The 17,614-nt window shown below is 37.8% G+C and overlaps 7 protein-coding genes across 7 annotated transcripts; 3 read left to right on the forward strand and 4 right to left on the reverse strand. All coding sequences in view use genetic code 12, as the record gives it.

The window, feature by feature from the left end:
- Positions 1-3: 3 nt before the first annotated feature.
- SLH1 (RNA helicase) lies at positions 4-5,862 on the reverse strand (the record flags this gene model as incomplete). The annotated part of the gene is made up of 1 exon (XM_064994134.1): positions 4-5,862. The coding sequence occupies one exon, from the start codon at positions 5,860-5,862 to the stop codon at positions 4-6; it is 5,859 nt and encodes a 1,952-aa protein (XP_064850206.1).
- A 966-nt stretch (positions 5,863-6,828) lies between these two features.
- DASC09_005320 (uncharacterized protein) lies at positions 6,829-7,329 on the reverse strand (the record flags this gene model as incomplete). Its single annotated transcript, XM_064994135.1, has 1 exon — positions 6,829-7,329. One exon carries the CDS (start codon positions 7,327-7,329, stop codon positions 6,829-6,831), a length of 501 nt encoding a protein of 166 aa, XP_064850207.1.
- Positions 7,330-7,910: 581 nt separating this feature from the next.
- DASC09_005330 (uncharacterized protein) lies at positions 7,911-8,963 on the reverse strand (the record flags this gene model as incomplete). Its single annotated transcript, XM_064994136.1, has 1 exon — positions 7,911-8,963. The coding sequence occupies one exon, from the start codon at positions 8,961-8,963 to the stop codon at positions 7,911-7,913; it is 1,053 nt and encodes a 350-aa protein (XP_064850208.1).
- A 566-nt stretch (positions 8,964-9,529) lies between these two features.
- Positions 9,530-11,218, forward strand: DASC09_005340 (FAD-binding oxidoreductase; the record flags this gene model as incomplete). Its single annotated transcript, XM_064994137.1, has 1 exon — positions 9,530-11,218. The coding sequence occupies one exon, from the start codon at positions 9,530-9,532 to the stop codon at positions 11,216-11,218; it is 1,689 nt and encodes a 562-aa protein (XP_064850209.1).
- A 650-nt stretch (positions 11,219-11,868) lies between these two features.
- On the forward strand, positions 11,869-12,711 carry DASC09_005350 (rRNA-binding ribosome biosynthesis protein NOP15; the record flags this gene model as incomplete). Its single annotated transcript, XM_064994138.1, has 1 exon — positions 11,869-12,711. One exon carries the CDS (start codon positions 11,869-11,871, stop codon positions 12,709-12,711), a length of 843 nt encoding a protein of 280 aa, XP_064850210.1.
- A 528-nt stretch (positions 12,712-13,239) lies between these two features.
- On the reverse strand, positions 13,240-15,843 carry DASC09_005360 (alpha-mannosyltransferase; the record flags this gene model as incomplete). The annotated part of the gene is made up of 1 exon (XM_064994139.1): positions 13,240-15,843. One exon carries the CDS (start codon positions 15,841-15,843, stop codon positions 13,240-13,242), a length of 2,604 nt encoding a protein of 867 aa, XP_064850211.1.
- Positions 15,844-16,869: 1,026 nt separating this feature from the next.
- On the forward strand, positions 16,870-17,331 carry DASC09_005370 (cytochrome c oxidase subunit IV family protein; the record flags this gene model as incomplete). The annotated part of the gene is made up of 1 exon (XM_064994140.1): positions 16,870-17,331. One exon carries the CDS (start codon positions 16,870-16,872, stop codon positions 17,329-17,331), a length of 462 nt encoding a protein of 153 aa, XP_064850212.1.
- Positions 17,332-17,614: the final 283 nt, after the last annotated feature.

Below are 17,614 nucleotides of genomic sequence, written 5' to 3' on the forward strand. Positions count from 1 at the left end.
CTTTCAAATAAAAGAGTGTTTCATAGCATACTGAATATTCATTGCATCATTAACACAAATCACGCTCAATTCATGACCTCTTAATTGCTTTGGAATATTGAAAACTCCGGCAACAACCCCTTTCTTCCCTTCGAACGTAGGATTGGCTCTCTTGATCAAATACAATTCGTTTTCTTCTTCATCGCAAATCATAAAGAACCATCCTTCCTTTTGTGATTTAGGATACTTGGCACACCACGCCTTAAAAGTGCCATTGAGCGGTTGATTATCATGTTCAACAATGACTTCCAACTGTTTCCAATCCTTTTGGGGAACAATCCGCATTTTTCCGGTAGGCAAGCTGGTGGCCACTTTGTAGAATTGATCAGCACGACGGTTAAGTTTCATGATTGATAATTTGGACATTTGTTGTTTTGTCATCTTACCAAGCTTCTCCAAAGTCAACGAATCACCATCTTTCGCTCCCGATAATGGTTTGATCTTAAACCCTGGCAAGTTGAAAACTGGATCATCATCAAACCAATGGCCCTGTTTAACACACCACATCAAACTGATAAACATCTTAACCGCATTGAGGTATCCACATTCCGCAGCCATGTCAATGTACGCTTGAAGAATACGAAGCGCTTGGTCAAGAACGGTGACCGTGTCTTGGGCATAATCGGCAATTGGCAATTCAATACGCGACATATACGCTTGAAGCAATAAGAATGTTTTCACATGAGGATCCCACACAGGTAAGCCTTCAAAATGATCTTCAAATTGGTGTCTCATTTGTTGGGACAATTCTGCATTAATGAGCTCTTCACCATGACGAGTTGGCAATTCATTATATTCGACAGCAGAAGAAAGAATCTTGAGACAGTGGGCAAATGTTGGAGTTTGCTTGATTTCATCAAGGAAAATACGTACCGTCTTATGAGACATATAATAATAAGACGAAATTTGTAAGAACGGAGTGGCGGTGACCACGACCTTATTGCTCTTATTCAGAAGTTTCACACATTTAGACTCTTTCAAGTTTTTAATACTGCTGTCCACAAGATCCGTCAAATAATCACTGGCGCCGCCGTCGCTAGTATCCTCAATACCATAATAGGTCGGATTGTTATAAACTCTGCGGAATAAGAAAGTCCAGGATAAGAAATCTAAAGCCTCTTGTTGAGTAGTAATAGTTCCCGAAGCAATTTCGGCACCAATATGATCGTCGAGCACTTTATGTAAGGAACTTTCCACTGGGAAACCAACGTTCAAGAAATGCTTATAGAAGGTCTTTTTCGATTCCTTGGTATAGACAATCGCAATCCCGGTAGTATCGTAAGCAGGTCTACCAGCACGACCCATCATTTGCAAGACATCGGTCAAATCCATATCACGATAGCCCTCAATTTTCGCGTCAAAGAATTGGGTACCTTTAATAATAACCAAATGGGCAGGCAAATTGACCCCCCAAGCCAAAGTGGAGGTGGCAACAAGAATTTGGATCTTATTTTGCTCAAACAATCTATGAGATATTTTACGATCCAGATCAACCAACCCAGCATGATGTAACCCGATCCCAAACTGTAAAGACAATTTCAAAGTATCATCCTTAACTTGAGCTAGAATATCTTCGAGTTCTTCTTCGTCCATACGGAGGAATCTTTTTGGATTATCTTCCAATCCACAAAGGTGAATCAAATCAAGTGAGGTCAATCTCGTCTGTCTTCTAGAGGCAACGAAAATAAGCACCGGTTTATTTGGTGAATGTTGCTTGATCGCCATAAATGCCGGCTTATTCATCTTCTTCATGAGCGGGCAAAAGGCAAGATTATCTGGGAACCCATCAATATACATTTGTAAAGGAACTGGACGCACCGCTTGTGGGAAATTAAATAAAGCATCCTTGACACCCAACCAACTAGCCATATCCATGGCATTAGACACCGCGGTAGACATACCAAGCAATCTAACAGGTTTTTGAGTTTTTGAAGAAATGTAATTCATACGACTGACAATCATTTCAAGAATTGGACCACGATCACTTGCCAATAAATGGATTTCATCCATGATAACCAAAGAAACTTGTTGCACAAACTTTCTGGTTTGCCAGTTACGTGAAATACCATCGAATTTTTCAGGAGTGGTAACAATGATCGACGCGTCTCTAACTTCACGGGCTTCCGGAGTAGAATCACCAGTCAATTCAACGAGTTTATACTTAGTGTTAGCGCTAATTTTCGCACGCCAATCATCGACTCTTTCTCTGACCAACGCCTTCATTGGGGCAATGTAGACGATTTTAGAACCTGGGAAGTCTCTTAGAGCATGCCAGATTGCCAATTCGGCAGCGATTGTTTTCCCTGAACCAGTCGGAGAGCCCACGAATGCTGACGAGTTGCTATGGTACAAGGAATGGAACACCATCGTCTGCATACCGTTGAAGTAACTGAATTTAGGGTTGTAGATTTTCTCAATTTGTGGATTGTGTAAAGCAGAAACCGGCAAGGGTTGCAATTTGAGTAATTTTGAAGTGACCGTTTCATTACATGGACGAATCAAATGTTGGAAAGAAACCATATGGCTGGTTTCTGAGCCGATCCACGAATCAGATACCGCACTAACAACGATCTGAGAAGGTAATGGATCAGATAATGGGATCATGAATTCCAACTTATGAGGATTTTTGAAGTTTCTAGAATTCAATAATAACTTATCAAAATGTAAAAGAGATGAGCTAGAGTTCGATTCCACAAAAATCCAAAAGAATTGGATGGTGCCATGGAATTTATGATCCCAAACAAAATCAGGCTCAATTGTAACACTAACTCTCATAACATTGGCGGTCACTGGGAAAATTTCCGCATCAATGAACAAGCTAGGGAAACGATCCACCAATCTACCCAATGTTTTACCCATACCTTTATTATGAACCAAGTCGCCGATCTCCCCAAAATCCATTGACTTCAAACTGTCAATAGATGGGTTCTTGTTTCTAAGAACTTTCATAATTTGAGGTTGGATATTGAATTGTGATAATGGATGTTCAAAATGCCACATTTGTTTATCGATACTTTTACAAAGAGACAACATCACTCTACTCAATGACCCCCAGCGACGATTAATACCAATAAACAATAAAGCTCTGCAGATTCTGGCAGAGTTTTGAGCGATATAATTCATATCTGATGATAACGCAGAGTTCTTGACTACCGACTTCGATATAAAAGATTGCAACAAAATATTGGTCTTCGACAGCGGGGTGCTGATCTCACCGGATACTTCACAGGCAGTTTCACCTTCCATTCTTTTCAACTCGTCTTCTTCTTCTGGTCTGAATGTAATGCCATCAAATTCACTACTGACACTGATCATGGCCAAAACGTCGGCCTCAGTAGCCCTAGGACTCAAAACTTTGTTGAAAACTTCGACAGTATCACTCAAAAGATAAAATTCGGAAGCGATTCTTCCCAAATCTTTGGTGATGAAAGCAGAAGATCTTTCATCAAACACAATCATTTGCAAAGAGTGCAATCGTCTTGCGGCGTTAATGATCATTTCCCGTCTCTTACCAATTAACTGGGGGTCATCCTGCAAATCTCTCCAATCTAACCCGTAAGAGAATGGATTTTGTCTCATTCTCACAAATAAGTAAGTATAACCTAACCAACGGACACCTTCGTCAACATTCATGACGGTACCGAGGGAAATTTCTGCATTCAAGTTATCCACCAACTTACCAGCAAACTTAGATTCGATAGGATGTTGTTGGGTGAGTAAGTCCAAATAATGATCTAACTTATTCATTGCGGTAAACAAAATACTGGTACCATATTTTTCAAATTGTGGTCTACCAGCTCTACCGAAAATTTGAATCACGTCTGAAATTCCTAAATCAGTGAAGCCACCCTTCTTTGGATCATAAACTTGGGTCCCTTTAATCATAACTGTGGAGGCTGGTAAATTGACACCCCACGCTAAAGTCGCAGTACAAACTAACACCTTGATGGAACCAGCAGCGAACATTTTCTCCACTAAGTTTCTATCGGTACGAAGCATACCAGCATGATGAATACCGAAACCATCACGGAAAATATCCTTCAAATCTTTACTTCTATCCTTTTTCATGACTTCTTTTTCGAAATCATAAAATTTACTATTTTCTTCACAGTCAAAGATAGGAGAATCACCATATTGACGTGCTAACCCAATATAATCTCTGGCGGTGTTGATAGTTTCTTTTCTGGAATGAACAAACACCATAACTTGGTTACCGTCCTTGACGTATTCCGCCAACTTATCATAGGAGATTTCTGTTAAATTTTCTCTATTTTTCCTGAAATCATTATTCGGTTGTCTAATACCAATAATTTCTTGTCTCAATGGTAAGGGTCTAAAGTTCAGATCAAAATAATACATCCCAACTTGTCTATTGACCCCCAAAAAGTCCGCAACATCAACATAATTAGGTAAAGTGGCGGATAAACCAAGAATACGAATCATAGATTGGGTACTTTCCACCTGTCTAAGGGTTCTCGCCACCAAAGTTTCGATAACAGAACCTCTATCTTCATGCAACAAATGAACTTCATCAATAATCAACAACTTTACTTTAGAAACAAGCTCGTCGTCCCCAGTTGACTTTCTGGTGACCACATCCCATTTTTCTGGAGTGGTGACAATGATTTGGGTATTCATGATTTCCGTCTTTGTCAATTGCATATCACCGGTCAATTCACGTACTTGAATATTAAGCCAACGCAATTTCGTAGAGAATTTTTCAACAATTTCTGCAGCAAGGGCTTTCAATGGAGCAATATACACGATTTTAAAATTGTTATAATCGATATCGATTTTCAACGCGCCCTCTTCAGTGACATTTTGGGTGGTGAATTGTTGAATGGTATGCAAAATCGTCAATAGAGCGATATCTGTCTTACCGGCACCAGTAGGCGCACAAATCAACATATTTTCATTGGTCTGATACGCCACAGGATAAACCAAAGATTGCACTCTATTCAAGGATTTATAACCTTGGAATGTATTGATACAAAGCGGATCCAACTCTTCAATGTAAATCAACCCATGCGAACTGACATACTTTGGCTTGTCTTCATTAATTGGAATAACCACCTCTTCAAACTTCCCGAAATTCTTTCTGGTGGTCCCAGGAGGCAACTTGAATTTTTTCCCTGAAATACTGACGGTATTCCCAATGTTTTGAGATTGGGCGTACACATGGGGATACTTCTTTTCGGAAGCAGAATATTCAGTTGGCAAAAGTTTGGCATTTTTGGCGGCTTCGAAATTTTTTTTAATCATTTCTTCTCTTTTGGCAGGAGTTAATAATCTGGATTTTAAACTTGGTTCACCAGATTTTGAGTTGATAGCCTTGTGTTGTTGCAAGATGGATGGTTTTTCTTGAATCAATTTGCCAATCAAATCAAACTCTTCAAACCCAAGAAGATCAAACAATAAACTTTGGATCTGTTCGTCTGAAGTGTTATTTTCCAAAATATCGATCACATTGTTCAATAAACTTCCCTTTTCATGCAAATTCTTTGATTTTTCAATTCTCTCAAAATCTGTCTGGATCTCGGAGAGTAGACTGCAATCAGGATAAAAATCTTCATCCGCTGATGACGACAGTTCCTCGTCCTCGTCTTCTTCACTAATGGAAAAGTCTGTATCCACAATGGTCGGGATTAATTTATCGAACCTTTTAAGCTTTTCTTGAAGAAATTTGTTTTCCTCTTTATCGATTATGGGTATCGAATTGGAATCTGGATAATCTAAGTCCAATTCATTTAGACGGAAGGTCATCTTTCCCATTGCCTCCATAAAGGACTTGGTAGAGTCCGCGTTGTAGGAGGTGGAAAACATGGTCCTATCAATCTAATCTGTATCTTGTTGTTGGACTTTTGCGTTGGATATTTGCAAGTGATAAATCAATGAAGGTTCCCGTTCCCTAAAGGATTTTTTTTTTTATTTATTTTATTTGATTTGATTTTTCTTGCATAAACAAACTTCAAAAGATTATTAATCAATTGCTGCCAGAGAAGAAACCAGAGAAATGTGAAAAAAGAAAAGAACAAAATAAAGTTATTTAATTTTTGAATAGTGTATCAATTTGGTATAATGCAATTTTTTTGTTTCATTTACCAGAGTTGGAGAAAGCACAAAGAAAAAAAATATTGCAGAAAAGATGCATCCAAAAAAAAGAAAGTGCCCTCACTCAGATTCGAACTGAGGATCGCTACATTACTAGTGTAGCGCCTTACCAACTTGGCCATAAGGGCTTCGATATTAGCATTGTTATTAATCTAATTAAGTTGAGCCATTTATTCAATGGGGGTGCCACACCCCCATTAACTTCATGTTATATTTCCACATTGCACTTTTTTTCCTTAATAATCTTGATTGCTAAGTTTTTTACCGATGATGTTATTCATCATTGAAGCAAGGAGTGTGATTTCGTGAGAAAGTTATAGTATTTTACTTTACCTAATAGAAAGACCAGCATAAAGTGCCCGGCTTGCATGTATTTAAAACCTCTGTGACTTGTCAATATACAATTCATTCATTCATAATGTTATTATTTCCCAATGATAGTAAAAAATCGCTTGACATAGTATTGGTGCTCTTATGAAATATTATAAATGTTATTACTTTTGTTAAGCGATATAGCGTTTACAGCTTACAGAAGTGGCTCAACAACTTCAAGTTTTTATACATTTTATGTGAAAATAAATGCTTTTCCAGAGAATTTTCCCGTTGAAGAAGCCCCTAAAGCTTAGTAATTGAATATAGCTCATTAATGATTTATAATTTGAAAAAAAATATATCATATTACCAACTGATAGGCTTTCCACATTTGCAAATTTTCAAATCAGATTCTTCGCGGGTTTGCAAATACTTCCAAATTCTTGGGCTTAACTTGAGACCTTCTAGGCGGTCTTCAATGCAAACTCTACCAGAGCAGGTTTCTTTCAAATTCCTTAATTTATAAGAGGTTAATTTCCAGCAAGTAAAGCATTTTTGTAATAGCCATCCAAAGGCTTTGGCCAAATCAACTTGAGTCTCCTGTTTAAAATCAAAAAAGTGGAAATGGGTAAGAGCAGCAAGACACCCGCCAGCTAGATCAACGAAAGTTATGGTGACTTTGTTGTTCTTCGGTTTGGAACCTTTTCCTTTGAGAATAGATTCTCTGAAAAAACATATGGCATCATACACCACTAAATGAAGTTTTTGTAATACTAAATTGAAATTGGATTCCGGAGGGATTTCGAAAAAGAATCTTGTCATGATTTCTAATTCTATCTTTAAACATTCTGATTGAAAATCACACATTTCTGAAGCCAAGGAACATGTAATTTTTTCTGTGAATTATTTCAAGATAACGATTCAGCCGCCGATGTGTGCAAGGAGTTTCTTCCAGTTAACAATTATTTCTTATGACCGAGCTCATCAATGTTGCAATGAAATTAAGGAAGAAAATACGAATTAGCGAAGAAAGAAGAACAAAAAAAAAACTTTTAATCAAAAAACAAGTTGAAAACCACAAAGCAAAGGACGCTTCAAAAAAGACGCCGATTCGAAAAAAAAAAAAAAAAAAAAAAAGAAATTGAGCGTAAATAATGAAATAGAGAAAAGACAATAACTAAAAACCATAAACGCTCACCGTTAAAAAAATTGTATATTTAGGAAAATTAATTCCTGATACTCTGTGGTGGGTCTTAAGATCATATCAGAAACTTCCAGTTTTCAAAATGATGAGCTGCACAGTTATAAGTGGCGTTTTAACAACCTGGACACTAATGATTATTTAATACTTGATAAACCTTTGTTAAACCGATAGAACTGAAATGAAATGAAATGAAGAGTGGAAATGAAAAATGTAGTAAGACGAAATAAATAAGCAACTAGGAGTTTTAGAGGAAATAGAGATGCCTTGTTGAAAATAATAAATTATTCCCATTGATAAACTCTATGATTTTTAAACCAAGGAAACCCAAATTAATCAAGATCAACAAGTTTAATTGTAATTTCACATCACTGAGGGGTATTTTATTAATTTTTTCTTCTCCTGTGTGAAGGATCTTTTCATATGTACTGATATGAATATTATTCAAAAGATTATTGCCGTGATTTTTGGATCCGAAAGTAATTTGAATGTCTTTGTTTGTCAAATCATTAATCATGTTGACAAACGTTTTTAAAAATGTTTCATTGTATAGGAAATCGAAAGTTTTGTTAATAGACTCATCAAGGTTTGGATGATTAAAGTTGACTTTATGGAAGATTTGATATTTGAAAGTATCATCAACAATTGGTGTTAGATGATATAGGTGGATAAGATTGACATTTACCAGTTGTGTTCTATTATTTCCTGGTTGGATTGGGAAAAAATCAAGAGGAACTGAAGTAGCGTTATTAAGGTATGATTCTTCATAATCATCATCATCATCTTCTTCTAGTATACTATCCAAGAATCTTTCATCATTAATGTCTTCCTCGAGGTGTAAATTGTTAAGAATGTTCTTGACGTCTGATTTGTTTTTGATGACATTCTCGAGAAACTCATCTGTCGATTTGGTGTTTTTTATGAAACTGATCAAATCATCGTCCAAATCCATCAATTTATTATTCTTTTGTTTGAGGTTCTTTATATATTTTGCTAGACAATATAGAACGTTATTATAATCATGATTCAATTTCACTATTTTCGAATCGCTTAGTAATAGTAGAGACTTGGTATTGATAGATTGTTGGTCTTCGTTGATACTTCTATAGTTGTAATGGCCAGGAGTATCAAAGTACAGCGGATCAAAATTGACTCCTAGGTCAATATTCTTCAGGGCAGAGTTAACATAAAAGAACCGCGACACATCATAGCTAATATAATTGTAAGTGGTAATGTTGATGGGGATGGCGGATGCAAGAGAAACTAGCACGGCAATAAGAACGGTTTTTGAGAACCTCATGATTCATTAATGAGCTTGAAATATTGTTGATAATGGATCATTCTAATGAAATGACAGTTTGAATAGGAATAATAAAATATCTTAAAAAAAAAAAAAAAAAAAAAAAGTAATACACAATGTGCCAACGGGCTCCTATAAGATGGATAGGGGTATGGTGCATTACTGAGCCGTGGACCATTTATTGAGGGTGACAATGTCGCTGCAAAGCCTAAAAATAGCAAATGGTATTTCCCAGTGCTTTATCGAAATACGGCATAACTATCCATTTTTCTTGTTCTCTTCGATTCCTACAACCCTACAATATATCAAGGCAAGGTCCCCAGTTGACTTTATCGATGTTGGCTGCATAGATAGCATGCAGGTGTGAATCTTATTTGGGGGACTGTCCCGTCATTCTGGTGCTATTGTATAATATCATGTGCTGTTGTGTGTGTATGTGTGGAAATCACCGTTTTTCATTATATAATGTTGTTGCAATTTCTTCCTGACCATACGGTACTTGTTGGCAGTAAAAATATCTCTGTTGATAAACGTCACTACGAGTAACCGCCCTCATCACGCCTACCATGTTTAAACAGGTTCTTAGGTCACTCGCCCATGTTCCGCGGCTGGCAAAACCCGCTGCCCGTCGTTGGTATTCTTCATCAACCAAGTCTGCCTCAACTACTACTTCTACCAATTTGGCATTGACGGTAGGTCTTACCCTTGGTGGGTCTTTGGCAGGTTACTATTTCGCCCAAGCCTCCCAAGCTTCCAGTGGACCTCTCAAATCGACCACCTCTCTTGCTGACCTTAAACCTTTGAAATATGCCGAAGGTGAGTCACTCAAGCGTGGGTTCCAGGAAATTGAAGCTTTGATGAAAGATGACTTCACCCGTTCTCCATCAGAGTTGGAATACCACAGTGATAGCTACTTCAACGTCCACAAAGCTAATCCCGATGAAAAACCAAAGTTAATTGTCTATCCTCATTCCACCGAACAGGTCTCTGAAATCATGAAGATTTGCAACAAGTACAAAATCCCAATTGTTCCATTCTCTGGCGGTACTTCTTTAGAAGGTCAATATATTTCCACCATTCCTGGTATTGTTATTGATTTCTCGAAGATGAACCAAATCCTTCAGTTGAATGCCAGTGATTTGGATGTTTCAGTACAAGCTGGGGTTGGTTGGCAAGAGTTGGACGAATTTTTAAAACCACATAACTTGCTTTTTGGTCCCGATCCTGGTCCAGGAGGAATGATTGGTGGGATGATTGGTACATCTTGTTCGGGAACTCAAGCTTTCAGATACGGTACCATGAAAGAAGCGGTTTTGAACTTGACGGTGGTTTTGGCTGACGGAACAATTTTAAAGACTAAGCAAAGATCAAAGAAATCTGCTGCCGGTTATAATTTGACGGGGTTATTTATTGGATCAGAAGGGACTTTAGGAGTGGTGACCGAGGCCACTTTAAAGCTTCATGCGAGACCTAACGTTGAATCTGTCATTGTGGTGAATTTCGAAACTGTCAAGGAAGCCACGAAAACTGTTGAACAATTATTGATCAATGGCTCATCACTTAATGCCATTGAATTATTGGATAGTAATATGATGAAATGTATTAATGCTGCCGGACAAACCACTAGACAATGGCTTAATAAGCCAACCATTCTTTTCAAAGTGGGTGGTTCCAATCAAGCAATCGTTAATGAGAACATCAAACTCGTGAAAAATGTTACCAAGGAAAACAACGCGATTAGTTTCCAGTTTGCCACTACCGAAGAAGAAAAATTCGAACTTTGGCAAGCTCGTAAATTAGCATTGTTTTCGACCATGGATTACGGCAAGCAAGTTCTTGGTCAAGATGCTAAATTGTGGATCACTGATGTGGCGGTGCCAATCAGCAAGCTCTCGGAGCTTATTGCCGATACCCGTCGTGATCTTAATCAATACGAGGGCAAAGATGGGTGTGTCTTTTCTACGTGCTTGGGTCATGTCGGGGATGGTAATTTCCACTCATGTATTATGTACAAACCTGAAGCTCATGGGATTGTTCAAGCACTCACCTCGAGAATGGTTAACAAGGCCCTTGAATACGAAGGAACCTGTACCGGGGAACATGGTGTTGGTTTGGGAAAACGTCATTATTTAGTCAAAGAAGTCGGGGAAAATTCCATTGACTTGATGAGACAATTGAAGTTGAGTTTGGATCCATATGGGTTGTTAAATTCCGGCAAAGTTTTCAAGATGGATATTAATGATAAACATCCTTGAGGGGGAAGAAAAAAAAAAATTCAAAAATCAAAAAAAAATACCCAGAAAAGTTTAGTTAAGATTTTCAAAAAGGTTTGTATGTATATATTCCATAAACTTTTGCATATTAGAAGTTGGTTTAATTGTTTGTCTTCCATGTAAGCCGTGTCTTAAATCGTTTTTCCTCAAGGTAAGTCGTTTCTGTCTTTTTTTTTTCTTTTTTGTGGATCCCATTCCATTGATTCATATATATAAGAAGGACCATTAAAGAGTGACCATTGAAGAGCGATTATATATTTAATTGTATTTCAGTTTAGCTAGTTAGTTTGAACCAGCTGGTTGAACAAACACACAGGAAATTCCTTCGCCTCAAAAGATTTACAGTATCATGGACTAAAAATTTTATAGCAATTGCAACGAGACTATTCATAATAAATGACTGATGAAATATTATTGGTATTCGACAAATTTAAATTGTATTCACAATATTCAAGTATGTGGGCCATGTATACCGCCTCCACGGGTCTGATGAGATGAGGCTGGGGGCTGCAAACCGCAGGAAAATTTTTTTTTATTTTTTCCTTTCTTTTACTGTGAAATTTTATTAGAGTAAATTCTTATAATACACTTTCAGGTATAAATCAGTTTAAACAGGCGCAAACTATTTTACAATGGCCAAGAAGTCACAAGTTAAGAAACAACAAACTGGTGCTGCTACCAAGAAAACCACAGTGAAGAAGACTGCTAAGGTAACACAAGCCGAACCGGTCGAAGATGAATTGAATCAAGATACTCTTAAATTGCAAGAATCCAGCGACGAAGAAGAAGAAGGGGAAGGAAACGATGAAGATTTTGGTGGGTTCTCCAGTACCGATGATGAGAAGGATGATGAAGAAGAAGAAGATGATGATGATAATGAAGAGAGTGGAGATGACGAGGAGGAAGAAAGTGAAGAACAACAGCCGCCACAAAAGAAAAAGAACACAACTAAACATGAGGTCAAGAAACCAGTGAAGAAAACCACCCAGGCCACCACCATTGCCAATATCGAAAAATACAAGCGTGGGATCATGTACATTGGACGTCTTCCAAAACAAGTGGAAGAAAAAGATCTCAAGCGTTATTTCAAGCAGTTTGGCCAACTTTTGAACGTACGGATCGCCCGTAACCGTAAGACTGGGGCGTCCAAGCACTACGGTTTTATCGAATTCCAAAACTACGAAGTGGCAAAGATTGCCCAAGATACCATGAACAACTACTTGTTGTTTGGCCATTTATTGAAGTGTGAGTTGGTAGATAGCAGCAACGAATCGGCTGAAAAATACTTGGGATTATTCAAGACCAAGAACAAGACTTTCAAGAAGATCCCATGGGCCAAGATCTCCAAGCATAAATTCGAAAAAAGCAAGACCGATGTAAAATGGAAGCAGTTGAAAAAGCAACACGATGATAAAGCTAAGGCTAGATTAGACAAATTGAAGGATGCAGGGTTCAACTTTGACTTGGTAAAATAAGAAGATTTCTCCAAGGAGGGGGGTTTATGATTTTATTTTATTTTCTTTTATCTTTCTTTTTTTTGTTATAAAGCTTGTTTATAATGTGATGTCATTATTATTATTTCTATTTATTGAATCGGTATATTATTGAAAAAGATCAAGCGAAAAAAAAAAAAAATGTAGAAAGAAAAGATCAACTATAATTGCCTTTAAAATAACAAGAGTGATTATTTACCCCATCTTTAATTTGTAAATGGAATGACAATAATAATAATAAAAAAATGATTGTTGAAAAGATCCGGTAGTAGAAAGCAGAGAATAATTATAAGAACTGAACAAATATCTAACAAGCAATTAATCTAAAAACGATAAAGTTTTCTAAAGAATAACATGAAAAAAAAAAATCTAATAAAGAAAACCAATGCAAAAATATTTTTCCATAAAAGCAACAAGAAAAGGAATCACAAACCAATAGAGTCATCATAATAGTGTAAAAAATAGAAGTGATAGTAAATGAAAGAAAAAAAAGAAAAAAAGAAAAGCACCCTAATATGCTTCAGTAGCCGCAAGCTTATAATTTTCTGTACCCTGGCGATATGCATTATATCCGTTCTTCCAAACTTCTCCAAAAAATTCATAGACCATTTGTCTATCGTGTTCATATTGAACGAATATCCCACCATCGTCTACCACATCACTCTTAATGACATTTATACCCTTGGTGTTGAAAACAAAACCTCTTTCCGCTTTGCCTTCTCCCAACGCATCACCCTTCTGTACTGTTGAGCTAGTAAGCTTATCACTGGCACAGTATTTGAACCCAAGACATTCGTTCACCATTCTCCAGCCCTTAAGATGTGGGCTTATACGAAGACGACCAATGTTTTCTTTTGGTGGCGGAATAAGGACACCATACACCGATATAGGCTCATTATAAAAATCTTTAAGGGCTTGTCTTCCTTCGGCCATTTGAACTTCAGAAAAGCCACTGACATCCCCTTTCTCATCAGGGGCCGCAGTGGGTGAAGTTGGAACATCAGTAGTGGTACTTTTATGTCCCAAGAAAAGTTTTTTATATTTGATGAGATTGATGTCATCTTGGTAGGCTCTGCTTTTTTTACAATTTTTGAACCCGGAATTAATCCAGAGTAAAGTAGCATTATCATGGTCAGCAATATGGGCCGGTTGAACAGAACAAGCTCTTACTTGATATGAATAACCGCTTCTCCCGGCAGCAGGTTTGGTGATCAAATTACTAGTGGAGTTGGTGCCAAGAATGGCACCCGCACCATTAGCATTGAATTCATATGTTTCATCCCCCATCATTGCCATACCAATCCAATAAGTTTCTTTATCACCCCAGACTTTCTCCCCCATGAGTTTTTCCCATAAACGTATCTGTACTGCGGCAAACATTCCAGAAAAGTGAGTGGAACGCGAATAAGCCATAATCCCCGATTCCATAAGATGTTTGAAATTATGAATAGAGAAAAGACGGCTTGATAAAGTTTTGGAAGTGGTTTCAGGAATCCCAAAAAAGATTTCATCGTATATGGTTGGAAGGAGTTTCTTGAAAAGTTGAATATCTTCGGCAAGAATGAAATCTTCGGCAAGTCTATCTTTGAAGAAATAGGTGCCGGAATTCTTATAGTGAGGCGATTGGAAAAATGTGTTTGGTGACACAAATGGGATAGTGTCGGTATCCATAAGAAGAATTTCATCAAAAGAGTTGAATATAAGGGCAAGATATTTGTTCAGATAGGCATCGAAGAATTGACGATAATCCTCAGCGACAGATTCCGAGGTATCCACGAACCAAATTTCCTGTTTTGGATAACTGAGGTCAACAGGACCATCAGTGACATATTCAAGATGCTTGTGATATTGTTTATGAAGGTCTTGAATTTTGCTTTCTTCAGATAATTCATCACGAGCCACTTGGACAAGCAATTTTTGGAACTTTGGATCCAAGTCGCCTTTATGAATGATCTGAATTGGTAAATGATTGTTCAACACTCTCAAGATTTTGAGCAATGCTACAAGATCATCGAAATGGGAGTCAGATGCTGAGAGCACAATACCACGGCCATTCATTTGGGAGCGAAATTTGTTGACCCAACAATTATCTTCTGATTTAGGAATTAGTGATCCGATATTTGATTCTGGATATTCGTAATAATCATTCATCACTGGAGGTTCTTTGACTACTTGACCATCCCATCTTGTGAAGGTTGGCATGGTATGAGATAGCCAAGGGAATAATGTTGATTCGATTTTTTCGCACATACTGGAGTGTTCCTTTTCTTTAGTCATATAGCTAGTGGCGCCACGCTCAGCAGCCTCTCTCTTTTCATGACCATTCTCATACGAATCAAAGTCTTCGTAATTACTGTCATAGATCAAACTATTGACGGTATCAGTGATGAAGTTTCCAAAAGAGTCAAGCTTTTTATTAACTTCTCCTTTGAGTCTGTCAATGATCAGGACTAATTTATTATATTCATTTAATTCTTTGTCCACAGCATTGGAATCGGACCCATCATCAATTAAAGCACCACTAATATAACATTTATCAAAAACTCTAAAGTGGGTGATGATATCGATCAAGAGATTTTCGGTTGCAATGGTACTGTTCTTCATGGCAAGATAATCTCTCATTAGACCATTCATTTCATCGGGGGTGATCAGGGATTCATCTTCAGTTTTTTGTTTTTCTTCAAGCAATTGATCCTTAAGTCTATTAAGATACCTATCTTCAAGAAACACCCCGGCGTCATGAGGTAAATCATTAATGTTTACCCCGTTTTGATATAAGGAGTTCCAGTTGTCACCTTTTTCGTCATACAATGTCCGGAAATAAAGATTACATTTATCGATGGTGGAATAATGTAAAAGGAAATCCGGGCCATGGACATCGAAGAGTCGTTTATAATGAGATGATGGGATCTTGTAGCTCTTGTTGATCAAGTTCTGGATAAGGTTGGCGTTGATATGGTATTCGGATTCATCAGATAGTGATCCAGTGACCTGAACGTTAATGTTTTCGGTGGCAGACGACAGACCATAGAAGAATAATTGGAGGGCGGAAAGACCAAACAAGAAAAGTAAAAGAAGCTTTATCCTTCTATTGAAAGGGAAGCGTCTTATCATGTTATATTTCTGTACTTTCTTTTATGTAGGACGCTTTCCATACACACACACACGCACAAACTACTAAATCTCGCTTTGCACCAAAAAAAAAAAAAAAAAAAAAAAAAAAAAAAAAACAGGGAACAAACAGCAAATGCGGCAAGGATGTCGCGGTGTTCGAATGTGGGAATGTGATATTATGCGGTGTGTGGGTTTGATGTTGCATCACCGTGGTGCTGGTGTAAGGGTGCGTGGCTCGCCACTGGTGCCGAGCCCTGGCACGCGCAGAGTGTTTCTGTTATAAAAAGGCGATGGAGGAGAAGAAAAATTTATTGATTTCTTACGCTGCGCAGATGTTCTAAAACAATCAACAGATGGACAATATAATAACAAATGGTGTGTGTTTGTCACGTATGAGGACATAGTGCCGGAGACACGCCTTTTGTAATTGTTTTTTTTTTATTTATTTGTTTGTTTGTTTGTTTGTTTGGGACTATATCTTCATAACCTTGCCATTATAAATAGGAGGTTGTGTTAAACGAATCCCATAAATTGAACCGCCTGTTCTTAGAGAAAATCTTTTATACAACCCACAAAATATTTTTTTTGAAGGCAGGCAACATCATTGATCTTGGCTTGGCTGTAGTGGCCCTGTAATTCCACCACTCGTAGGAGGTCATTATCATTATCATCATCATCATTACTTACTATTACTACCACCATGTTAAGGGTTGGCGGCTATCCAAAACCCGGATTATTTCCAAGCACCTTTCTGCACCTCTATGTACAAAACACATGATTACGACCGCAAAGCGCTATCACAGGGTGCGACACCCGATAACCGCCGGGTAACCGAGTCGAACCGACAGGGAGGACACACAAAAAAAAGCAGACCACCCAGCAGCCAATGACAGCGGGCCAATAATCAAGCAGGCAAATTCTGGTGCGGTCTGAAAAATTCTCTATATTAATACTACTAATTATTTCACCATCCTTCCTGTACAACCACCAACCATAACATCAATAATAACAACAAGCACCATCGTCATGTTTGCCCGTCGTATTGTTCAATCTGTTAAGGCCCCATCCACCATCTCCAAGAGATTGGCATCTACTCGTTCCTTATCTAACGCTGTTATTGCTGACATCAACACCAGATGGGAAGACTTGCCAGCCGATGACCAACAACACATCGTCCAACAGTTATCTGACAGACAAAAGCTTCCATGGGGTGAATTAACTCCTGCCGAAAAGAAGGCTTCCTGGTACATTTCATACGGTGAATGGGGGCCAAGAAGACCAGTCCACTCCAAGGGTGATGCCGGCAAGATCTTTGGCGGTGTCGTTATTGGTTTGGGTACTGCCCTCGGTATCTTCCTCGCGGTCAGAGCTGTCTCTGGCCCAGCCCCATTAACAATGAACAGAGAATGGCAAGAAAAATCCGATGAATACCTTAAATCTAAGAATGCCAACCCATGGGGTACTTACTCTCAAATCCAATCCAACTAATTGCATTAGAAAGATTTTGTTCATTCATATTACAACCACTAAACAAACATTACAAATGAAATAATATTAAGGAAAGAAAAGATATAAAAAAAAAAAAATTATTTGAAAATGAAAATGAAAATGAAAATATTATTATACTAATCAAGAAAAAATGTTTTAATTCATATTTCCAATTCCAGTCAAGGCATTAAATTGTATGATTATTACATGTCTGCTGTTACTCATCCCTTACCCCCTCCCGTCATCCCTCCTATCTATCAACACTATTTTTTTTTATAACTCT

Source organism: Saccharomycopsis crataegensis (genome assembly GCF_037102585.1).
Source record: "Saccharomycopsis crataegensis DNA, jcf7180000000072, whole genome shotgun sequence".
Taxonomy (NCBI): Eukaryota; Fungi; Ascomycota; class Saccharomycetes; order Ascoideales; family Saccharomycopsidaceae; genus Saccharomycopsis; species Saccharomycopsis crataegensis.